Source organism: Gorilla gorilla, chromosome 2 (assembly GCF_029281585.2).
Source record: "Gorilla gorilla gorilla isolate KB3781 chromosome 2, NHGRI_mGorGor1-v2.1_pri, whole genome shotgun sequence".
In the NCBI taxonomy this organism is placed as follows: domain Eukaryota; kingdom Metazoa; phylum Chordata; class Mammalia; order Primates; family Hominidae; genus Gorilla; species Gorilla gorilla.
The window spans coordinates 45662524-45688798 of NC_086017.1; the positions used below are offsets into that span (position 1 = coordinate 45662524).

The following is a 26275-nucleotide window of genomic DNA, read 5'->3' on the forward strand; positions in this document are numbered from 1 at the left end:
ATAAGAATCTCTTCTTTGAGTGTCAACCTATGTTAAGCCTAAGTGAAAGGTAATGGGAAATGATTATCAATAATCCTTGAAGAAATTTCTTTCTCTCTCTTCCTCTCTTTCTCTCTCACTCTCTGTCTATACATATGTGTATATTTATGTGTATGTGTATATACATGATTATATATCCATATGATTATATACCTATATCTTGAGAAAGTAAAAATCATCTGAGACCGAGAAAGTAGAAAGCTGCACAGCCTTTCATCAGGCTGCAGTAGCAGACACAGATTATTCCAGGAGAAAAATTAACAGGAAACAACATGCCCGCGAAGAGGCACTGCAACCATAGGGTATCATAATAACCCTTTTATTTGAGTGACTACTGCCCTCTCCACTCTTGCCTGGAACACCTATGTCACTGTAACATAAAGTAGCAGCCTCAATTTACAACCCAAGGGCGGAGATTCAGGTAGACATTTCTGCTCACAAGATTCCACATCTATCTTAGCTTTGTGGTTCCAAAGGAAATAGGATCCTGAGTCTGCTATGCAGTCTAGACAGGATGTTCACTCCTTGACACAGCCCCGCTTTGCTTTAAGTCTGTCAAAACACTGCTTCATTTAAAAATTATTTAATGGTCCTGAGTTCGCTATCTTTTGTTGCTGAGATACCCTGTGGCTCCTCTGCTTTACTGCCTCCCTCATTGCAAAGAATAATAATTTGTCAGACTGCAGTTTTGATCTTGGTTATCTTAGGTTCGCTAGGCTAACACTATCTCTATCTATCCTTCCAAGCCCTTTTGATGATAATTTGGAACAGACTTTCTTTGTTCCCTGCATAGAAAAGAACACATTCCAGTAACTAAAGCCATACTATCTTGCTAAGAAACAGAAAAGGCCATTTAATATGGAAACAGTGGTAGCAGAGTCATTGCTTGGAAGGGCATATGGTGGTTTGGCTTGAAAATGTACAAACAATTTATTGCTAACTACCAAAATAAGAAGTGTACAACTCTTGTGGGAGTGTGGGAGTATGTAGCGATGAAGAAGTTTCACAATCCAGGTGACTCCCTACTTAAAGTTGCCATGTTGGTACAGTTAACAGAATACACTGCATCAGTGCAAATCTAAAAGAAGCTAGAAACCTTCTCCATCAAAACAGTTGTTGACTACAAAATACTCATTCAAAAAAACTTTTTTTATATTCCCTGGGATGAAATCCAAATCTATTTTATATGAGACTCTGCTTCCCTGCATAGCCCCAAACTATGCTTCTAAATTATCATATAGAAAGAACATCTTAGTTCTGTAGATGTCTAAAATTCCTCCTTTTATTCATTTCTTTTTCTTCATCAACTTGTCCTAGGAAAGAGTGGGTTGGTGTTACCAAAGGTAGTTTATTTCAAGATATATATTGGCAAGATTAGTAAAATGGTTCAGCATTCTTAGCCTTGGAACAGTTTGATGCTTTCATAGCTCAGGCTGCCTCCAATCTTAGAAATGTGGCCTTGCATCTCAATTATCTGGAAACTGAGCATTCTAGAATAGCATATGGTTCTTTTCACCACAGGCAGAATTTACTGTTTGTAGTCAAACAGTTGCTGCCACATTTTTAGAAGACTCTTGAAGAATGGTCTGAAGACACACCCAGCCTTTAGAAAAGTGAATGCACTTGACTATGAGTTTTCATTGGTGGGCAGTGATTTTGCCACCTTGTGTGGATTTCACAATTGCTGAGCACTATTTTTGAGCTTGGTAGATAGCCTGCCAGAAGAATTAAACATAAAATGCTTAAATTGTAAACAGTAGCCTGCTGAATGTATCCTATGCCACAATTCTTTATGCCCTAATCAACAGTTTGTGTCATTTATGATTTATTCTACAATGAAAGGCTATGTTGAGAATCACTGCAGTAATATATCATTTTGATTAGTAGATGGCTGTTTGGTGCAACAAATAGAATGAATTACTAGTCAATAAGGAGGATCCAGGATTTTCAAAGTAAAGCAGGACAATACTCATCAATATTGGGTAAACATTAAGGTCATGAATTGAGGGAGCTGGAAGGGTCATCCAGTACTCTCATTTTTAACCTGAAGAAACTGAGGAATAGTTGGATATGCACCTTGCTCAAAGCTACAGAGCTCATCTGCGAGTGCCCTGGGGCTCCACTTAGAAATAATTTTCTTTCTCTTTTGTCGAGTGCTATCTCTCCCTAGGACCTACAGTCCCACTTGGCCAGCATGGGAAGTCAGAGTGTTGATGGTCACAGTTCTTTTCCCGCTGGCGTTTCCTGACCTCTGGGCACATTGGTGACCATTGCCTCAGAGTTGCCTGCAGGTTCCACTCTCTAGAGTTAAGAAGTTTATGTGAAGTATCACATAACATCAGAAGGTAATGATTGTTTTTTTTTTTTTTAAGATGCAGTCTCACTCTGTTGCCCAGGCTGGAGTGCAGTGGCATGATCTCAGCTCACTGCAACCTCCACCTCCTGGGTTCAAGCAATTCTCCTGCCTCAGCCTCCTGAGTAGCTGGGACTACAGGCGCCCATCATCATGCCTGGCTAATTTTCGTATTTTTAGTAATGACGGGGTTTCACCATGTTGGCCAGCCTGGTCTTCAATTCCTGACCTCAGGTAATCTGCCTGCCGTGGCCTCCCAAAGTGCTGGGATTACAGGCATGAGCCACCGTGCCTGGACAGGAGGTAATGATATTTTATCTATCAACATTTATTCAACAATAATACAATACATTTATTAGGCACCTATTGTGTGCAGGCATCACACTGCATAGAATGTGCAGGGTAAGCAAACTGTGAACAATGAGACAAAGATAAATAATATAGAAGTAGTCTCTTAAGGGAATTATAGTCAAGAAGGAAAGGAAAAGTGACTGAAAATCATGGCATAATCATATAAATTAAAGCATTTTCAAAGGCCTTTGGACTATATTATGTTCAGATCGAGAGTTTTATTTTGTTTTTGTTTTTTGTTTGTTTATTCTTAATCATGTTAATGTAGACTGACTTTAACAGACCTTAAGAAAATCTAATTCACATCAGGCAAGATTTATTTTTTTTAACAACTTAATATCAGATTTGGTTCAGGCTTAATATTATCTTTGTAACTAGCAAATGTAGCTGTTATTTGAAGCCATTAAAATACTAAATTTGGCTGCAGCTGGTTATTGCACCCAGTCAGAAATGTAAAACTGATGAATTTGACAAGTTTAATTTTAAGCATTTGTGGGCATCTGCTGAAGTATGAAGTATCAGTATCAGTTATTCTTGGAAATGAAACAAAAAGAAAGAATACTTAAATGGGAAACATCTTCCAGAGCTTAAAAAAATTGTGTCATAATAATATTTACCAAATTGTCCCAATAAAACAGTTCTGTTTGAATTTTAGAATGTTAGACTCAAAAGAAATCTTAAACAGATCCAATTTAGCCCAGGCCCCTAGCTTTACAGTCAGATTAATGATGAGGAAACTGGGGCCAAAAAAAGTTAAGTAACCTACTCAGAGCCTTACTACTCAGTAAAATGTCACGAGCTGATATTCAGTTTGCTGAACAATTGGTTGGTGATTAGTCCAGCACTCCAGCACTCCTTGTTTTAGCAGTCAGGTATGTTTTCTGCGCTCAGAGATGAGTCAGCATCCTCCTGGGTGGACCTCAAAATCTCACATTCTCTACCACATTTCCATTACGCCTTTTTCAATCCCAACATGTTTTTCTTCTAGTCCAGTGAACTTACTCTACAAGATATAGTCCTCCTCTCTTTATATTCCACTTTATTTTGGGCAGTCATCTGTGTGGCAATCACAGATTTATTAGTTGCAAATAAATGAAAGAGCTTTGGATGCCTGAAAACAGCTGCACAGGCTTGCCTGGGTTGATGCATTGATGTCAGCCTCCGAGCTCAGGGTGTGTGCCAGAGTCTGGATCAGCTGCTCTTCCAGAATTGCACTCCTATAACACAGTCTGTCATTATTAGGTTGCAATTATTTTTGCCTACAGCTGGCTATTTTTCATAGCCATTTTACTTTTTATTAAAGTGAGATAAAAAGGATTTTTGCTTGAAAAGCTGCTGTTTTGGCCATATCTTGAGCATAAGCATTGAATTTCTTATCATTCATAGGACTCAAGCAGGGCCTTGAAAATGAGTAGAAAGTATATCATCTTAAGGATAAAACATATTGTTACAATATAATGCATTTTTGGTGAACCCTGGGAGTGGCGTACTCTTAGCAGGAAGTGAATTTCAACTTCAAATCGTTTTTTAAATTATAATTATGGGCAACTTGAGTGCTTTCTATATACCAGACAGTTTGCTTAAGGGTATTACATGGCTTAATCCTCTCCCTGACCGTATGAGATTGATATCGTTAATTGTGTCACCTTCCCTATTTTACAGATGATGGAAGTAGAAATTTGGCAGGGGAAGTAACTGCCGTAGGATATAGAAGGAGTCTGTCTTAAAGACCAGGTCTTTCCATAATAAATTGCCTCTTATGACTTGACAATTTATGCCTACAAAATCAAACAATAATTGTATTTACTTCCTCCCTCAAAATGGTTTTTACCAGTGTTAGAATGTTTGCATCCCCTGAGACATCATTAGATGTCTAGTCATGGATAGTAGGTATCAGATAGCAGCTCTCTCACACCTAGGTAAAGTGGTTGTAATCATTTATTTTTAAGCTACTGAACTATGTCCTTCATCATGATCTTGTTAATAATGCCAGGCCACTAAGGAGTTATAGTTCATGAAATTTCATCATGTAAGCTTTCCAAGGGCCCTCACCTGCTGAAATGCCAACTTTTTTTAATTAAAATTTTATCCTCAAAAGTAACAGCCGTATGTGTTTTTTTTAGTTAGTTAATAATAAAACTAATTATTGTGCTACATCTTAGACTACATTTGTTTTAAATATGGGCACTTGTAGCTTTGTGTTCTCTGGCATCATTAACAAGGCAATATCAACTAAGCTGATGATTCTATCAGGAGGTACTGGGGACACATTTTAATCAGACCCATTTGTAAGGCAGTGTCTGTGTCCCGCTTTTGCTGTAAGTCATATGGATGGTGAGGTACTAAAGCTTCACTGCTCAGTTAAGTGTGCCTTACAAATGTAGCTATGGTAAGATAGAGATCATTTCCAAAAATGTGCTTACTGACTTGATAACAGTTTAAAAATGATTTCCTATCAGGTGCAGTGCTGTGCGCCTATAGTCCCAGCTACTCGGGAGGCTGAGGCAGGAGGATTGCTTGAGCCTAGAAGTTTGATGCCAGCCTGCGCAACATAGCAAGACCCTTATAAGAAAATTTCCCATATGATAAAAAATGTGTTTAAAATATGGCTGAAAATATTACTATGTGAGACAAAATTTATACTTTGGGATGTCATATCAGGAAAATTTGCTTCTACATTAAATTTACAAAGACCTCTCCAAGCTGTGGGTTGTCCCTCTTGGATCAGTCTTAGATGCCTGAACTTGTCTAAGTGACATTGAATTGCTCTTTATCAATGGATATGCATTCCTTGTGAATTCTTCAAGCTCTCCCTCCCTCTTCTACCCCCTTTTAAATACTTAGAATCCTTCTGGAGGAGTGTATTGAGAAGCAGACTCTGTTTGAATTGTGTTATACTTGGATGATAAAGAATGAGTTACTCATCTCTCCTGCTGAATTAAGGATTTTCAATTCTGGATTCTCGTGACTGGGTTTCTGGGCTTCCAGAAGAAACCAGAGAAATTTTATTCAAATTGCTTTTATATGTGCCTATGTACAATTAAGTAGAAAAGTGGTTCTAGAGAAATTTTCTCTGGAGAAAGTTTCAGAGAAATTTTATGCAAAATAACTTTTGTATGTGGCTAGGTACAGTTAACTAGAAAAGGGCCTCAATACTTTTATCAAATCTTTGATGTGATCCATATTTCTTTATAAATATTAAATGTCAGTGCCCTTGATCAATAATTTGTCTTAGTAGTGCCCTGTTCTTCCCATTTCAAAGTTGAGTGAGAAAACTAAGCAGCAGTTCCTAAACTGAGGACTGAAGGTTTCTGGGGATTTCTGCTGTTAAAGATAGTAAGTAAAATATGTCGATTTAAATAAGATTAATACAAATTAATATAACCATTCTATCCCACCCCACTCCCCAAAGAAAGAATTTTGGAAATGCTCTCTGAGTGACTGGTAGTAGAAATTCGATGAGGGAGCATGCCACAACTTAATCATTCATTTCTGTAGGCACTGTTTTGAACCTAATTAGATGCCAAGCTGTTTTAAATAGTTTTAATCCCTTGTTTTACATTGATTAACTTACCTGCATAGTGAACAATTGGTTAAAGACAAAGAAAATGAGAAACAAATGCAATTTATCAGGAGCGCAGAATGAATCCCATTTCTCTAAGTTCATTTCAACAAAACTTTCACTGTGTTTATAAAAATGTGTATACATATGCATACACATGAAAACACAGTGTATGTGCATATGTGTGTAAATGTACACATGTATGTGCATGTGAGTGTATATACATATGTGTGTGTATATATGTAGTTACTGTACAATTTACCATCTGAGCCCATCCACGTTTGAGAGGGAAAAAGAGGGCTATTAATAAATAAACTAGAGCTATAGCCATTAACAGACATATCTGGTCATCCCATATAAAACTGGAAAATTTGTGTTTTATTAAAACAAAGTTAGGAGTCAGAAAGTTGGATTGGCTTTTAATCTTCATTTTATGCAATATATTTTACAATAGATATTAAATATAAGCTACTGATTAAAAATAAATAAGCAAATAAATTCCAAAATATAGAGACAGAAAATAGTGACATTTATATCTCATTTCCTTTTTTTTTGAAAGAATAAAGGCTATCTATAATCTGTAATATCTTTTTCTGTGGATAAGTGCTTGCAGTGAGCAGCATAAATGCTTTTGTCTTATTGATCAATTAGAAACAAAACACAAAGATCAAAACCAGCCAGTTGACTTTTTAAATGCATAAAGTGTAATATTTTCAAACATTGTTTGGATATTTTGTCTATTTTGGTACTTTAACATGTCTTTAATTTAATGTCCATTTTACTATTTCTTCAGTCCCTAAAGCCCAACATTTCAAAATATGTCTGTTTATAAATCATATTTTTACATAAATAGAAAATAAACACCATTTATCATTTATTAAATGGGGAAAAGTAAAATTGTTCCATGTGTGTTGAGAATGTTATTAAACATTGCATTTTAAAGAATATTAGAATATTATCAATAATATGTTAATTGAAATATTATGCTTTCTTTAAAAAAATCACTTGCTCAATCTTTTAGTGCACAAAAAAATTACAAAATGGTTACATTAGAAACACTGGGAAAGTGGAAGATTCTCTATACCTCTGCAAGGGACTCAGATGTGTTAGGTACTGAGAAGCCCTGTAATAGTCTAACAAGTTAGAAGACAAGCCCTTCATGAGAGCAGCTGGCCAGGGAAAGCAGAGGAAGGGTGGGCAACATTTTGTGTCTTATCTTTGATGCAGTGACACGGAGCTCCACTTAATAAGTCACCAGAAAAAGTTGGAAAGGTACCTGCTTGAATCCAGAGTGCACTCAGCACCCTTTTGCCCTAGGATGGCTTTGGGTGAAAGACAGCTCTCCTTTGATGGGGAGAAAATGTAGCCTATTGTAGGAAGTGTAAGCATAGCTTTGATTAGGAGACAAAAGACACAGTGGAACTGAGTTTATTCCTTATATGAGGACAAGAAGGAGACCTCAATTTTCTCCGAATACTTGGTGACACATATGGAGTAGAGCTTCTAACTAAGGAATACAGCAGACTGGCTGTCCTAAAATTACAGCCCAGAAATCACTGCTCTCCCAGGGATGGGAGTCTGGGCCCAAGTGCCTTTCTAGGTGGTTCCTGCCTGGATATCTGCTTCCCAGTTAGGACCAGCTTGACCTTCCACTCCCTGCTGTATGGAGAGTTTTGCCTACCATCATCTTCAGAGCTGCTTCTGCCACTTTTGCTACTAGGGATTAAAATTTCTCTATAATCCAAAGGCAGAAAAGAGCGTTCATTGCCTGACCCATGTTCTCTTCCATGTGACTAGCACATAATGGCTGTACCTCGGCTCTTGTGGAAATTTAGAATGTGGAAGCCGTAGAAGGAGCAGTTCCAGGAATAGTGTGTGTGTGCCTTTGTTTTTGGCAGATCCATCTTGATACTACCAACACCCGGTTTGTTCTACATCTATGGAATAATTCTGGAGAGAATGAAAATACCCCTATTTACTGAGCACCATTTAGTGGAAACTAATGGTAACTACTACACAGTAAATGCCATGTGCTGAGCAAGTCACATTACCTGATAGCTACCTGACCTTCACAAAAGCCCTGGGAAAGTGGGAATTAACTTGCTCCCAGTTAATAAGCAAGAAAAGTGAAGCTCAAAGATATCAGGCAACTTCCCAGAGTCTCACAGAGTCAGTGGTTGGAAGAACTAGCATGGAGCTTGTGAGTTTCCCATTAGAAAGCAAAAATTCCTTAGATTTAAACCAGAAAACTATTTAGTCTCATTTAAATATCACTTCATACTATTCACCTTGAAGATGATTGCTTTAAATATTTGAACAAATTATGGCTAAATGTACTAAACTTGAGACTAACTTCCAGTATAGCATTTCTAAACCAAATATGATGTCAGAATTGCAAGGACCAGTTAAGGTCATTGTAGAAATAGACTAGATCCTCCTTTTTTCTTTTTCATTTCCCTGAAATAGTATTCACCCATTGTTATCTATTTGATCTCAGCCATCTGGTTCTGCAGCCAGAGAAGGAAAATGTCAAATTCAACAAAATGAGTAGTACTGCTTGAGATGAATCATAATTTAACTTTTTTTTTTGCTCTACAAGATATTTAAACAGTAACATTGCTTAATAATACTTCCTAAGTTATTATCAATTCCCTACAAACGTTGCCATTTCATCCAAATGGAAAGACAAGCATTAGGACTATGAGTCAAACACTCTACCCTAATATCTAATGACATATAAATTTGAGAGTTAACATTTACTTTAATTGCTGAAGCAGTCATGCTAAGTGCATCATCTGACATATTACCAGGTGTTAAAAAGGGTAATTTCTGAGGGGAAAAAAGTCTCTAAAACCAAGAGACAGTATTCCACTAAAAGCGTTGTTCATCTCTTTTAAAAAATCTTCAGTTAAATAGATTGCCTCAGTAGTTTGGGAAATGGTCCCTGACGTGGAAACATATTTCTGTAATCTTTGAAGGGAAGGGGAGTGCTGGTTATTCTCTGTGTTTCCTCCCAACACATAGCCATTCTCTGTCCATCTCTCCTGACCCCATAAGCTGCATCTGTCAGGTTCCTTTGCCCCCTGGTTTCCACCTGGGTTTTGCTAATGGAAGGCAACAGCTGCAAGAAATCAAAGGGCAGAGGGAGAGAGAGCAGGCAGAGGGAGAGCCAGCGAGCAGTCCTCACCGTTCCCTTTTCACCTTGGGATACAGCTGGTTCTGGCAGGCAGCCCCTCCTCTCAGCTCTTGCTAACTGCTCCTAACACTGGTTTCTCCCCTAAGACCTACAGACAAGGGGAGAAAACAGTTCCCTACTGTTATTACGCTCTGGTGTCTTCCTCACTTGTTGATCCCTCAACTTACCTACTTCCTTTGTTAAAACCTCTTCAATTGAATCATTTCAGTGGAATTCCATTGCTTGACAGGACTCTGAGGAGATGGGGGGAAAGTCACTAAAATACCTGTGTCCTAATTCTGGCACTACTAAACTGTATGGTCTTAAACGATCTACACAATTCCTCGAGCTTCACTTTTATCTTCTATAAAGTGAGAATAATAATGATACCCACTTCACAAAGCACTGAGCCCTGTGAGTACAATAAGGTGCACCAGGAATTGTTACTATTAGTTTGAATAAAGAAAGGAGACTGCTTGCTTTCCTATTTGAGTTAGTGTAAGTGTAATCCACTATATGGCCTCCTTGAAATTTTGTCTATTGGTAATTAACTACTAATATGTATTTCTAAACTTTGGGATAGAATGATAGAAATGAACTGATAGTTTTAAAAGAGATGGTTTGATTCCATTTTTTACAACTCATACATTTCTTGAACCTCCAAAACTTATATTTTCTTTCTCCCTAATGACTTACTCTGTGTTATCTTAGAAAAGTTTGTTGGTAGATACTGGGGGCAAATTAGGTAAGTCCAATTCACATATAAAAGATGTATTCTCCGGGTTCCTAGTAATGACACAATAGCAGCAGAACTGGCACAATTGGGGGAAGAAAATGGCTTTTTCTCCCAATTATGAAGTACTTGTGGACTATTACCAACAAAACAGAACACAATTCCTCAGTGTGAGCATTCAGGAAGCAAAAATATTTCTTGCAGTCTAGTCTGCCACATTTGGAGGAAGCACCGTGGCATGTATGTTGGGGAAGTTAGTTACCAAAAACTGGGATTTTGTCCCTGATTTATGAGAAATTCTGTGTGTGATCCTGAACAAGAAGCTGTCTTACTCCTCTAAACCTCAGCTGCAGCACCCAGAGTTTCTTGTGCCGGGATATCACCACATCCGTTGTACATACTCAAGATAAATGAATGTAGGCTTAGTGAGAGTCAAAAAAAAAGTGGGGGGCAGGTGGTGGTTAGAAAAGCAAGTAATACCACCTCAAGGAGGAGTAGGTGAGATCCAGTCTCTTGTTTGCTTTTCTTTTAGGTAAAATGTTAAGGCATATTCATAAAGGAGCAAACTCACATTTACATCCTAAAAAACATCAGGCTACAAGAATCTCATCTTGTTTTCCAAATGCCTCGCCAAGTTTGAGAATGCCAAACATAATCTGTTTCAGATGCCTTTTTCCCTCCCTTTTCTCACTCCTCTTTTTAGTCCCTTTCCATATTCCCTCCTCCTTTCCCTTTCTGGACCTGTCATTGCCCCATGCCAACGTCAAGAAGTAGAATTTAAAAACTGTGCTGTTAGAAGGAACCTCTTTCACATCCCCTTGCCCAGAGGCAAAGGGGATAAGAGAAAGTAGTTACTGTCTGTCCAGATTTTTTTACGCTGTTGTGATAATGATAAATCATCCCCCCCCCTGCACTGGCAAGGCTTTGGACTCTGCGTTCTGTATACATTGCCTTTTCATTCATTTTCTTCAAGTTTTTATTTGCTAGCTTTTTTTCTACCTATGTGCCATTGCAAGATACTTATAGAGTGGCTGGAATAGGACAGTTTCTTTATCAGCATCATCAATGAATGTTCTTGAGGCACTGCATGTGAAATACAGGGCTAAGCAAACATGTATAAGATATGCTTCTTTTCCTAGAGGAATGCAATCTACCTAAGAAGCAGGAGCTAAATAAGTAATAAAATGCGATTCAAAGTCATAAAAGTGGGGAATGCAAAGAATGAGGAATGGGCAGTTGCATATATTGGTTATTGCCAGAGGCTCACCCACTGGTGTATGTCCTACAAGAGAGATATTAGCCTATCCTGACCTTTTGATGAAAATATTGTGCCCATTTTACAGATAAGAACAATGAACTAAGAGAGTAGAGACGGCCTCCCCCGCAGTGTAATTTGCCAGATCCCACTACTTACTCTGCGAGGGAAAAAAAATAATGAGTGGGCTAAACAATAGGAATTCAAGGCAATGTGTTTGAAAGCCAAGGCCCAACAGAGATTCTCAAAGTGTGGTACCCAGACAAGAAGCATCAGCATCACCTGGGAACCTGTCAGAAATGCATATGTCTGAGCCGCAACCCAAACCTGCTCAATCAGAATCTAAGCGTCTGGGCATTAAGGCTTAGCAATTCGTATTTTAATAGGGCCCCAGAGGTTATCTGGAGGCAGGCTAAAGTTGAGAATCATTGACCCAGGAACAATGTATTTCAGCTGGATGGGGAAGCAGGCAATCAGAGACAGAGGCGAGATGGTGAGGCTGGGTTGAGTGGCAAGCAGTGAGAATCCAAAGCTCTGAGATGGCAGCCTGCAGACCTGGCTGGGTGTGAATGGGCCTACTATAGCACCCCTCAGTGAGTAGCCTGGTGTCCTGCTGAGGATAAAATGTGAGGACTGTTCCCGGCTTTCTTAGACCACGTGGTCCTGCTATGTCATTACTCTGAAGACAGGGATCCCTCTGTCTGAGAATTTAAATAGCTGGTTGTCCCTTGTGAGGGAGCTCCTCTGCAGCCTCAAGGGAACTTCGAGAAAAGAGGTTTATGACCACTTAAAAATACTCATGGCTCCATTTGGGTGCTTATAAAGCACTTTTAATCATGATGAAATGCAAGTATTGCCTTTGAATGCCTTGAGTTGAAGGGAAAAGTTAACGAGTGAATGATTTGAATCATTTCTCTTCTTACCCTGGAGCAAGCCATTAAAAGAATGAAACTTCTAGTCAAGATGGAAACAGCCTGCCCCAGAGGAATGATTGAAAGAGTCTTCAGGACAGGCATTTGTCCTTTAGTTTTATTTTCACTTTAATTATTATAAAATCTGATTTAAGTGTTGACCATAGCCTCCAGTTCCAGCCAGCTGCAAAGATAAGCACATTTGTATTTGTGTGGACAAGTCTGCAGACTTCTTATTGTTGTCTCAAGCCAGACAATACAACCCTTTTAAATAACAGTTCCTCAAAAGGTGAGATTAAAGATATTTCTTCTTGCTGTTACCAAGGAAAATCATGATCTAGTTGATTATGTACATGAACAGAAAGTATCTCTTGGCTATTGCTTGGGGTTGTGACATCATCTGGTGCCCACTATCTTTACTTTGGGTAAATCATTGCTGTAATATTGATGAAATTACAAAATAATGGAGAATCAGAGGTCATGTTCCCCAACTCTAACTATAATGAAAACTTTAAAAATGTTTAGTCCCAAATTCTCCTTGGAAAACATTGGTTACAGGTAAAATACATAAATTTATATCAAACTTAGTTGTGTTGTTGTTGTTTTCAATGAGCTATACATTAGATAACCTAGAACTAATCAATTGCTGTTGAGCTGTAATGAAATGTAAACAAGTGGACCTTGTATTTTTTATGGCATTCTGAAATTTAAATCTAACTGATTGTAGCTAACTGAACCTTAAGGAAAAATCAGAGGAAACTTGATCCTGAAAACATTAGCACTTAGCATTTTGTACGTACATATGCTCAAATATGTATCCATGGTATGGCAAAAAAATATCTTACTGAAGCCTGTTTCAGTTTCTTCATGGACATTTCAGTTGATTGTCCATTTTAGTAAATAATATAGAGCATGTTATTCCTATCAACTGATCCTGTCAATTAATTTAATTTGCAGTGGAGAGTTTGTGGGACCATGGACTTCTCCTTGATCTTTAACCAAGTCTTCCCTGGGTTATTGCAATTCCATGTGGATCAAACAACACTAATCATGTTCATCAAATAAATAAGCACATATTTCCTTCAGGTTCTTCTCAGAAGTTATCTTGGGTAGCTTCTGTTGTCTTCCCAGAATGATGTGACAGCATTTGGTTGTAACTCCTAATAAGCTCTCTGAGCTGTCTTGTGTCCTCAAGAGGAAAAACCCCAGGACACTTTGCTGCTGGATCAAATAAAGTATATAGTAGTAGTAGGTGACATGGAGAGCTACTAGATGATTCAGAGGGAAAGTTCAACTCTCTGTCACCCAAATCCCAGCCTTCTTGGTTGTATGCAACTGTTGATGTTGAATGTGCTATGAATTATGACAGGTTTATAGATTTTCTTACTCTTTCCCAGGTTTTTCATTATTTTAATCTCTCCTTTTAAAATATACTAATTCTTACATTTATACCATGTTAAAACAGCAAGAAAAACAAAACTATAAAATCCCATCAACTCTATGCCTCCCTCTGGCTCTCTGCTCCTTTTTCTGCCCAACATGGTGCTTCACTGCCAGGCTTCTCAAGCTTCTCAAAGGAATTCTTTTTCTTCCTGTCTGGCTGATGTACCCATCACTAGCCTTGCTTTTATTGAGGTCACCGGTTTGTTTGTTTTTTTAACCTAGGGTCTGCTGTCTTTTCTTCCTTGGCAGTTCTGCAACTGTGGTCATTGTCACATTTTTCTTTCTTGAAACACTCCCCTACTTCTTCTTACTTGATACCATTCTCTTCTGGTTCTTCTCATTTTCCTACTACTCCTCATACCCCTATCCAGGTTTTATTTTCTTAGCCCAGTATTTGAATATGATTGTGCCTTACAACTCCATTTTGATAGTCTTCTCAATTGGTACCCACTCATAAATATATTGTCTTTAGAGCAACTATGTCCTGATAACTTCTAAATTTATGCCTTTAAGACAGGCTATTTGTCTGAGCCCCAAACCCCAGACTTTTTGTTCATGTGTTTACCGATCATCTCTATATACTTGTTCTTTCTGTATTTATAGCTAAGGCACTGCATTCCGCTTCCTTACCCAAACTAGAACCTGGAATTTATTCCTGTGGTTTTTTTTTTAATTTCTTTCACCCCCTCCTTGCCGCTCATAGATGCCAGTTTCTGACAGTTCACATCCTACATCTATCTCTCTCTCTGATATGTCTCTTTTCTCTGTTGCTGCCACCCTTTTCTTAACTTCATGTCTTCATCATCTCTGCCCTGGATTATTGCTTTTGCTTTCCAGTAGACTTTCTACTTCCAGTTATACAACCCCACATTGTCTCATGGAGAAGTTTTATGAAATGGCTGTTGATCATTTCATTGCTCTGCTTATAAACCTTATATTTCACCTTAAGTCTTTCAGCATTAAATTCCAGTTTTATAGCACGCTTTTCAAGACTCTAGGATTTGAGCCTAGCTCCATTTCTATCCTCTACTTCCTCTGCCTGTTTCTAACCTATTGTTATGCCTGTATATTTACAATTCTCAAATGCATTTTTTTGTATCTTTGCCCTTTGCACATGCTGATCCTTATGTTTATGCCTCTTTTATTCTGATTATTTCCACATTGCCCTACCCCATTAGCAAATATTTGCTCATCTAATGCTAGGTTCAATATGACCGCCTGGAAGCTTTCCACTGCATGCTTCTCATATCCCTACACACAATAGAAGTAAGTACTCTTTCTTCAGTGATTCTAGAGTTGGAGACAGGTGCCTATCCAAGTGTACTGCAAGATTCTGTTTATGGTCTGTCTCCACCATTTGTGTAAGCTCTGTAAATGGCTTTTATGGTCATTTTTATACCAAATGGCAAGAAGAAATAGTCAATAACATTGTGGAAAAAAGAATCAAAGGGACAAAAATGTACATGAACTGAAAATATGATTGCTTGACATTGAATATTAGGTCATTAGCATGCCAGAGCTATCTCATGCTGGCTCACAAGAGCCAACTGTTTAAAAACCAGGAATCTTGCCAGCTAGTTGTTAAGCCCTTTGAGGCTTGAAAGTAGGCATGGTGGGAATATTTACACTAGGGAAATCAGCAAACACCACAAATCAGCGCTTTTGTTTTTCAGAGAGACAGTTTTCCAGCAGATTACTGATATTCATGATTACAGTGCAGTCAGTTAATTCATGCTATGTCCATCAACCATGTGATAGCACCAGAAATCATAGACTCATGTTCTGAAAGTTCATATCCTAAATAACTCTCTGTGCCTCTTCTTTCCATTCCTATACCACCTTGCCTTAGTTCCTGTCTTCGTTGTCTTTGCCCTAGAAAACTACTGTTGCCTCCCAGTAGATGGTACCACCAGAACAATATTATTGTTAAACCTACCACTAGAACAATCTTTGAGCAAGAGTCCTGCCAGTCTGGAATCGAAGAAGTTGGTTATCGTTGACTCCTTGGGAATAATAATGTATAATGCTTTATTGTATAAAGAGGACACTTTTAATTTATCATCAGTTGCTTATGAAATAATTTCTTTTTTTTTTTTCAGTTGCAGTGACAGGTGGATTTCTACAGACTGAATCTGTGACCATAGTACTTATTTCAAGATAATTGGCCAAGGCTAGGTTACATCCTGTAGCCATGCAACAGTGACAGTAATTTGATCACAATAATGCTGACCCCATGACTTTTGACTTCATAATTATCTTGCTGTAGTCAGCTGTCCAACAGCACTTCATCAATGAAAATATCCACCAGGAGGAATATTATCATGGGGACAGTTATTAGAGCCACCTCCATTTTGACTTTGCCCCAAGCTTGGTCTGGGGAAAAAGCTTCTTAAAGTTGCCTCAGCAGTAGTTTGCTGCCTCCCAGCCTGGTTTTAAGTATATCCATAATTAACACGACGGGTAGAGGTGCAGGAATGCCACATTTTCTTCTAAGCCATGCAACCTCATTAAGAAAATAAAACGTTTGTGAGTCTTTCACGCAGTCTTTCTCCCTCTGGGTTGTTGAAGCTCTCTGGATGTCAGCATAGCACTATGGGCCAGGAAAGTTCAGAGAATTACTTCAATAATATGACAGCCTCTTCCATTTAAAATGGAATTCAATGCTGGCTTCCCTTGGAGGCATTCATTGAAATTCCATGCATGATCCATTCCTCTAGTCATTTAACAATGTGTCTCATGTTTGCCCTGATTTAAAAAAAGAAAGAAAGAAAAGAAAACCAGCTTTGTATTTGTGATAACATGGATCAGGATAGTATAATTGCAGTGAAGAGGCCCCTGAGCCTGCAGTAATAGGATGGTTCATCTGATGTGTACTGCCATTAGAAAATGACCCATGCATGAATGTTCTCAGGGGACAGTAAAGAGGCTTTTAAGAATTACATTCTGTGTAGTATGAAAGCTAATGAGCAAAAGAGGAAGTACGAAGAAAAACTACTGCTTCAGGAAGCATGGTTCCACTTAGGGCCTGTCACAGCTCCCCTCAAATTCATTTGGATAGACAGGCCATTACTAGGATGACTACTACATTACCCCCATGCCCATGCACACTCCCTGCAGGTCATCCTGTACCAAGTTCCTAAGGAATTAAAACCAGCGAGTAATAAATGGTGAGGAAAAGAAAGAGGATGGATACAGCAACTGCCAATAAGTAAGGTAAAAAAAAGACATTTACGTCAAAGATGAAAGAAGTCGTAATGAACTTCAACAGCAAAAAAGAAAGTTAAAGGGAAAAAAGCAATTTCTGGTACATCCTCTTTCCACATTATGCTATTTTACTTCATATATAAGAACAGAACAGTACCTAATTATGATTTCAAGAGTATATATTTTAACCGTATCTTAATTTGTAAACATGTTTAAAAATAATGTCTTCCAGTCTAGTCTATACTGCTTTCTTGTTTTAAAGGTTTTACTTGGCCGGGCGTGGTGGTTCACGCCTGTAATCCCAGCACTTTGGGAGGCCAAGGCAGGCAGATCATGAGGTCAAGAGATTGAGACCATCCTGGCCAACATGGTGAAACTCCATCTCTACTAAAAATACAAAAATTAGCTGGGTGTGGTGGTGCGTGCCTGTTTTCCCAGCTACTTGGGAGGCTGAGGAAGGAGGAGGAGAATCATTTGAACCCAGGAGGCAGGGGTTGCAGTGAACTGAGATTGTGCCACTGCACTCCAGCCTGACGACAGAGTGAGATTTCATCTCAAAAAAAAAAAAAAAAGTTCTACTTAGGGTTTTAGATTACATAAATTGGGAGGTTGGCATATAGGCAAAAGAAAGAGTCACACCTTGTTTATCAAAGTTAACAAACTTTGACAAACCAAGTGGTTTGTCAAACCACTTGGTTTACATTGTCATTCCTTGGATTTATCTCCTGGGAGTTGAATTAGAAGTAAGATAGAGGCTATAAAGGCCAGTAAAATCGATGCCTTCCTTGTGCCCAAGGACCCCTGGTTCTGATAGGCTTCATTGTGAGTGAAACTGTGGAGGCTGTCTTCTGCTTTACGTGAGGGAGAAGTTGGAGGCAGGAACATCCATGACCCCAAAATTCACCTCTCTGAGGCATAAGGCAGTGCCTCCTCTTTCACGAAACCATAGCGATACTAAAATATCAAGCTGTGTGTCTGTTTTCTCCACCTAAGGCTACCGTGAACACCACAGTGCTATCAATAGATGAAGCTAGAAAATATTTCTGTCTTAAAGGTGATGTGCCCCAGTAATGAAGTGAGACAGGAAAAAAATCCATAGTGTTCACAGAATTAGAAAGCAGACTGACAGTAGTCTATGAATTCCAAAAATAGAAGTGGCCTGAGGGGTCTTTATTTCTCCAGGCCTTCATCTGATATCCCAGGTTGTTTGGCAGAGTCCCTGTGTATCTTCTTTTTTTATAACCTAATTTTATCTTTCAAATAATATAAATGCTATTCTTGTTTCTAAAGGCCAAGTTACTTTCCCAGAGGCAGCCAGTAGCCTGGAACAGTCAAATCATTGAATTGATCTTATATTTAATGCAGAATTAAGCTATTTGCATATTTCAAGATTTTAAGATTATTTCGAGAAAACAAACCAGAATAAATATAGTCTCTTCAAAGATTGTGAGGAAAGCCATTATTTGAAATGGTCCTAGTAATTAAAAGCTATAGTATCACTGATTAGAAATGAAGTAAATGAAGGGACAAGAGTCTGTTTGAATAGTGTCACCCATACCTCACCCCTCAACTGTCTTCCTGGTGTTTCGCTCTCTAACTAACAAGTCTTCAAACTGTTATTGAGTGATATGAGTTGATTCTGATAGGCAGTCATGTTTTACATTTAATTTGTCTTGTTTTTCTTTATTTGATATTAATGAAGTCTTGTTCAACAAACTGTGGAGCATAATTCTTATATTTTTTACTTAATTGTTTTAAATATTGAGAAAACAATTAACGTAATAAGCAGTCATTGAATACTTGCCACATAAAAGGGATGATGTGGGGGCTATGAGAACTAGAAGAATGTATAAATAAGTGGTACTACAATTTAGCACAGAAAAGCAAGGATGCCAAAGTCAGAAAACCACAACTTAAATTTTAGCTACAATTCCTCGTAATAACTGTGTGACCTTGACAAGTTACTATATCCTCCTAAGTCACAGTTGTCTCTTCTGCAAATGGAGTTTAGTAATATTGACTGCCTCCTAAGATTGTCATAACAAGAGCTTAATTCACTGTTTGGCTTAGAGTAAGTGATCAACAAATATAGCTAGTTTATAATGGAAAATCCTCACAGAAGATAAAGTATAGAAGAATTGACAGGGAGCCAAGAAAACAGAACCAGGCAGATACTGTAAAGTGGCAAAATGCAAAAATTGTAAAACTGCAGCTAAAGACAGGGCTTTTCTGGATAAGCAGTTTTCTTCTTCATATTCTTCACCAGCTATACTATTAAGCTAAGCTACTGTAATTCTACCTCACACCATGTACAAAGAGCAGAGTTTGATTCAGAATCAAGGCTCTTGCTGGTTCCTTTGAAATTTGGAGAAATATTCGTATCTTGTCTTCAAGAGAAGTAATTTTTATATGAAGCAGCTTGCTAACTCTAATCATTTGAAAAGACATTCTACCATATTAAGATTACTTCCCTTAATAGACACATGTATATCACACTGCTTGGGTGGACTGGGAGAGGCTGTGAGAATTGGCCAGCTTCTGAAGAAATGTGCTTGGTATAGAAATTTGCTGTCTTCACTATACTCCCTTCCCTGTTTCAACTGCCATAATTAACAGCAGGCGTAATAGAAATGCAGAAATAGAGATTACTATTTTGTCTGTCATTTCATTCATTTCCAAAATATTGAAACTGTAACAAACTACTCAAATAAGAGTTAAAATAATATCAGTCACAACCATGCCAATCTACAATCCCTAATCAATTTACATTCTAATTGTTCATAATTGTGCTACATGAAGATAAATGTTTTCTTGACTGAATATTAACCAAATGCCCTCAAACTACAAATAGTATGCAACTGTTGTATTTTAGTAGAAAACCTATTCCATTTTCAGATTGATATAATGCAGACATTTTAAATCTTATAAACTCCTCGATCTTTGCCAAGTGCGTTCTTTTATTTGCTAGGAGGCATTTGTCCATTCCTAACCTTTTTACCTCCAGAAAATAAATGACACATGTGACTTGAAAATTGAATCGATCTTGACTGGAAAAGAAATAATAAAAGTAGCTAATGTCTTTATCATCTCTGTAGCAAGCCTACGGGGCAGATACTGTTGCTGCTTCAGTTTTGCAAGATGCATTATATCTTGCTAATCCTCAATAAATATGAAAAAGTGATCATTTCACAGCTAAGAATTGACAAACTGGAACACATTTCTCATTTGAATAGACAAGATAAGCAGTTCTCACCAGTGCTGCCATCTCTGCCTTCGGGTGTGTTGTGTCCCAGGCAGACACTGTCGGTTCATTCGTAGGTCACTGCTATTTTATTTCTATTTGTCTATTTCTGGACCAGAACTCAGATTCACATCCAGACAGCTGCCTGTCTTAAAGACCATTCTGCTCTCTACCTTCTGTGACATAATTTAAAGAAATGAGTAGCCCCAATTAAACCATTGCAGGTGTAAATTTCTTGCCTGGAGAGAGAATTGAGAAATGAATGGGATTCATGAATATAAATTGGGCTCTCCTTACACTAAAGTTTTCATTTTGAAATGGTAGAGTATTCACTCCCCACATAAATCTGTATTTGCCTTAAGTGTGTTTACCATGGGAACCCCAGTGTAAAGCTCGTAGCCCATTGCTATGCATAACTGAATATTAAAGTTCACAAATCATTAGGCAGAGGAGGCCTGGAGAAGGAGATGCTGTGGCAGGGCAGCTGCATCTGGGCTGGCAGCAAAGATGAATTCTGCTCTCACAGGCTCTGCACCTTTACTAGGATGGGGCCACCCAACCTGCCCACTCTTTTTCTCTTCTTAAATATTATTTAATATTAAGGATTGCTTCTTCTTCCAACCAAGACGTTCTGCTTTCTGAATGTCTTAACAGCTCTATTATTTTCCCTTCACCCAATTTGGTTTAGAAGATGGTGTGTTAAGTGAATCTCTTATAGGCCACCTAATTTATTTTCAAACAAATGCCTCTGTGAAAGGATGGAAGGATTCAATAAGGAAATACGTAAATAATCTTCAGACGCTAAGCAACCCGCTTCTCTTTCCCCCACTTCCCTCTTTTCCTTCCCTCCTTTCCTCTCCATCTTTTTTGTTGTTGTTTGTTTACATTGTAACTGTATATATTCTGTGAAGATCCATTGAGGCCAATTGGCCTTTCAGTGTATAAACAAATATAATCCAAGGTACTAAATGGCACTCCTCTCATTTTCAACTTGTGCTTTCAATCTTCAGCCAGAAGTAAGGCCTTATTATATTCACAATTATATGGGCTTGAGAATGAGTGTACATTGCCTGCTCTTTGCTATAGAACTAAATCAGAAGGAAGTCTGTTGGTTATAAGTTTTCTACGATCATCCCAAGTTATTTTCTTATGTATATAATAATTCATGCTACAAAGAGCTTGATGTGGTTTGGAATAATGTCATAATAAAATGGTAAAATAGCCACAGAATTTTTCAGGGCAATTGGATGTATGAATCACAATGGGAGACCTAGACAATGAAAAACAATCGGAAACAATTTTCTGCAATTAATGTGAAAATAATTTTCTCTCAAGTCTCTCTGCAAATGAGAACAGAGAAGTAGAAGTAGTGAAAATGGTAATATGGGATTAATCACGTTTCTTGTTCCCAGGTCTGATGGTTTTTCCTTATTGTATAAACTTCAAACACTGTAGGTATGCAGAACTCTGAGCTGATATTGTTATTCTTAAATAGACCTGCCAAGCGTATTAAAGGAGGGTTCTGACTGTCTGCTGTGGACAGAATGTAGCTCAAGGAAATGTGGTTATTACCCTTAATTATATTCGTAATATGTGGTGTCTTTACAATAATTTAAAATAATTCAGTAAATTGAAACCACTATGAAGATAATTTAGGGTGAGTAATAAGAATGTAAAACAATAGGACACATAAGGAAGGTCAAAGGGTAGCTTTTTAGATTACACGCTGGTTCCACTTGTCAATTGTAGGCATAGGGTAGACCTCTCAAATTGGCCTTTTCCCAAGCTTGCTCTCCAATTCTCCAAACTGAGGACACCTTGCTTCTATCTCATTTGATGAACTGAGCCAATCTCCTAATTCAGTGACTATTTGCAAGCCAAATTTCATAATATTTCTGAAATGAATGAAGATACATTTTGTATATCCAAGGATAGTTAAGTATTTTCTTCTATAAAGACTATAATATAATGTGGTCCTTCTTTAATATAAAGACTCTCAGAGGCACTCAATATATAGATTATTTATGAATGATGCATGTTGATTAGCTAGTTTTTAACTTTTGGTTTCAATTTTTAAAATCCGATTGTGAAAGTTAGTTCATATTTGTGTTAAGAAAATCTAGGATTTTAAAGATTCTTTTCTCTCAGAGAATTGTATTAAGATAGCAGTTCCACTTACTCTCAGGTACTCTACATGGTTAATAATATGAGCTCTGGAAGGAGCTTATTATACAGCATAAAATGAATGTCTTTCATTTCTCTAGCACTGTGTCATTTTCACCTAAATCATAACTTTCTTCCCAACATTTACAAGAACAATCCACGGGCTTCCTTTATAAGGATGCATTTTAAACCACTCATTGAAGTGAGGATTTAAATAACTAGAATAAATCAATTCTGGCCTACCTAAAAAATAAAAAAAGACAAATGGAGGCTAACAAACTGACCCACCCAGAAAGACATGAACAGATAAATTTTTGAATATTGTATTCTTTATTGTCTATTATATGTATTAATACTTGGTCACATATTGGAGTATTTTACCAAAAAATTATCTCAGAAGCTAGTGGTGAAACAGAAGAAAAGCATCACATGCGTCCCACTTGCTGTTGCCTTTTCGTCTAAGGCAGTGGTTATCGTGAATTCCTCAGGGTAGCAAGTCATTTGGTTCACTAGGACATAAAAAAATAGAATTTATCCAAAGTTAATGGGCTGTTTGGTGGTCTCTATGTGTGAAATGAGATTGTCCAGGAAAAGAGGATAGTAAGGGAATGAGTCAATTTAATTTTAAAATAACTTGATAATCTGTGAATTCTCCAAATATCCTCAAAACCAAAGAAAAAGCCAAATATGAAAGGTGTAATTTATAGTAGTCAATTGGTATCAATAGAGTCTTCTGTTTTTGTGCCATGAAGAATTTATCATTGTCACATGTATTCAATAGACCATTCTGCATAACAATAGAAATGTCAGTGAATTTTTAAAGCCATAATCTTGTTCACTCTTAGAAGTAAAAAAAAGAGAAAATGCATTCTTAGGGAATAAACATCTGATAACACATTCTGAATGTGGAGATTGAGATGTCTGAAGGCTGCCTTTTGAACCAGTACTTTTACCCCATGAAACATCACTGTGTTCTTTCTGCACAACCAGTTCAAAAGATCTCTTTTCTTCACAGGTTACCAGCCAGTCTTGTCTGGTCAACAGGGATTCCAAGGCCTAATAGGAGTGCAGCAGCCACCTCAGAGTCAGAACGTGATGAATAACCAACAAGGAACTCCGGTGCAAAGCGTGATGGTTTCCTACCCAACAATGTCTTCTTATCAGGTGCTCATAAGCAGCTTGGAAAATTGTGGGTTATAAAGTAGAATTTGCCAAAGTGGAAGTTGTGGGTCTGTCCCTGGTTTGGGTGGCTGGCTGGGTAATGCATGCTTGGTCCATAACTGTTGATAATTTACTTTGAATCAAGATTATAATAGAAAAGTAGAAAATGCAAAATGCATGCTTCTGTCACTGCTGTGGCTTTTGAATGCTCTCCTAAGTTTACTTCCATATAACTTCATATTCATGGAAGGAAATACATTAGTCTACAATTTTATTCATAAAGACCTTTGGAAATTTTATTGCATTTTGCTTATTGGTAGAAAGTCCTCATGACAAATTCCCATTCATTTTTGTACACACCCAAATAAACTTCATTTTTCCATAACTTTAAGTTATAAGAGGTTTTAATATGGCATCTCAGATTCATTTAAAGGGCATTTCTGGAGCCTAACAACTACATTCTCTGGACTAAACCCAAGTTAAGTATTTTAAAAGTGCTATGTATCCTTTTGTGATGTATATTCTAAAATACCCCAGAAGTAGAAATAAAGAGTTAGTGAAATGGTATAATAATTAAATTTAACTGTACCAGGTGCTTCTGACCCTAAAGGACCTATTCTAGGGCCCCTACCCTACTATTCTGATTCACATTGCATCAACTTCTACCTCCAGCTCCACAACAAGTGTTCTCTAAAGTTGCAGGTTGAGAATATAGTAGGTGCCCAGGACAAAAGCCCTTTTTACTGTGGAGGACTCCAGGCCACTTTGCATAAAATCAGAAAGGGAACATGGCTTTTCAAACTGAGAGAAACCCAGAGTGGAAGATCTAGACTATAGTTTCTAGAGGTCATTGAGAGAGAAGGGAAGGAAACTCAGAACTAACACCTTCTCAGCATCTACTGCATTCCAGGCAGTGTGCCAGGCACTGTACACCAACCCTTCAATCCTTTCAATGGTACTTTGAAGCATGTATGTCATTATCGCAATGGACTAGGGAATTAGAGAGGTTAAGTGACTTTCCTAATGTGAAACAGCCAATAAATGGCAGAGCTGGAATTGATGACCTGTTAGGTCTAACTGAAAAGTTTGAATATTTTTCATGACACCATGTTGTTTATTGTACAGACCAAAATAGTCTCTTCATACAGGGTTCTTGCTTGTGTCTTTTTACAGGTGCCAATGACCCAGGGTTCTCAAGTACTGCCCCAGCAGTCATACCAACAGCCAATCATGCTACCTAACCAGGCAGGTCAAGGGTCACTCCCAGCCACTGGAATGCCTGTTTACTGTAATGTCACACCGCCCACCCCTCAGAACAACCTTAGGCTGATTGGCCCACACTGCCCCTCCAGCACTGTCCCAGTGATGTCAGCTAGCTGCAGAACAAACTGTGCAAGTATGAGCAATGCTGGTTGGCAGGTCAAATTCTGAGAGCTCTGGCTGTGGTACATTTCTTCAGATATTTCTCATGGCCTTTGATGGAAGAGGAACAAGGTGGGAAAACTGGCTGAGGACTCAAGTATTCACTCAACACTCAAATGATTGCTGCTGGTATTCTGTAAAAAATAAACAAAGACTAATATACACGTTAGCTGGTTAATGGTGCATATTTCTGTCATGTCTGCTAGGTATGCCTTTATAGCTTAGCTAGTGACATGAATTCATCAAGGTAAGATTTTCTCCTACCACTGAATACCACTGTGTAGATTATAATATCCCTAATTTGGATTAGTTTTGTACTTTGTGTTGAGTTTGTGATGCTAAAAGTATTTAAAAATTATATACTAAATCACATTGTACCAAAGCTGTAATGGAAAAGCAAAGAAGAATTGATGAATTGAAGGAATAATTTATATACATTATAGAGTTTTCTTTTTTAATGGATATATACTGTATTGTAGTGTTTAATCAAAATAAAACTATTTGACCTTATGGAGGAAGGTCATGTTTTTACCACCAGTTTGGTTCACTATGTCTTCCAATGTGTGTTTTCTTATGTGTCACTGTATTCCCTTCAAACACTATTTCATGAATACCGCATGGAAAAGGTATTTCAGGCATTTATAAGTAAACTGCCATCACATGGGAATATGCCGTAGCAAAGACTTAACCAACTGTAGTTTATTGTCATAATACTAAAGGGTCCTGAAAATAAGATGGCATCCATTTCATTCATTCATGGAGTTTGCAGTTTTAAAATATATACCTTCCTATTAATTATAGGACTATTAAAAGTATGTAGTTGTACTTCACCAACTAGGAAAACCTGCATGTCATCATTAACAGCAGCCATATACCAAACCCTGTTCTACCTTCATGTGAGTTTCATTATACACCTGAAAACAAGGTAACTTTGTTTAGAGGAAAATCAGAAGAGGCAAGGTCTAATCCTGCCTGTTATATTGGGTCATACAATGGAAAGTGCCACTAGTATTGACAGTGAGTCAGTAATTCAAAACTGCTAATGTTTGTCCCAGTAATTTAAAACAAAGTAAATATAGCAACGATTTAATTGCAAAGATCTAGAACATTGGCAATTCCATTTAGATGAAGCCCATGTCTACCTAATGTCTCTTTGAGAAATAACAGAGCTGTGAACTCTGAGGTTTGGCCCTCCTGGAAGATATTAATGAGGAAATAAAACCCCTGTGTTTTCACTTTAATCTCACAGTACAATGACTGAT

General features: G+C 37.8%; 1 protein-coding gene across 40 annotated transcripts in view; it reads left to right on the top strand.

Moving 5' to 3' along the window:
- The window catches only part of ARPP21 (cAMP regulated phosphoprotein 21), a 155924-nt gene extending 130364 nt beyond the window's left edge, over window positions 1-25560 (top strand). For all 40 annotated transcript variants that reach the window (XM_055383968.2, XM_055383990.2, XM_019024324.4 and 37 more), the window contains 2 exons: window positions 23446-23594; window positions 24765-25560. In XM_055383968.2, the coding sequence (XP_055239943.2) occupies window positions 23446-23594; window positions 24765-25022 (407 nt within the window). In that variant the 3' untranslated portion in view covers window positions 25023-25560. The remainder of the gene's footprint in view (window positions 1-23445; window positions 23595-24764) is intronic.
- The last annotated feature ends 715 nt before the right edge of the window (window positions 25561-26275 follow it).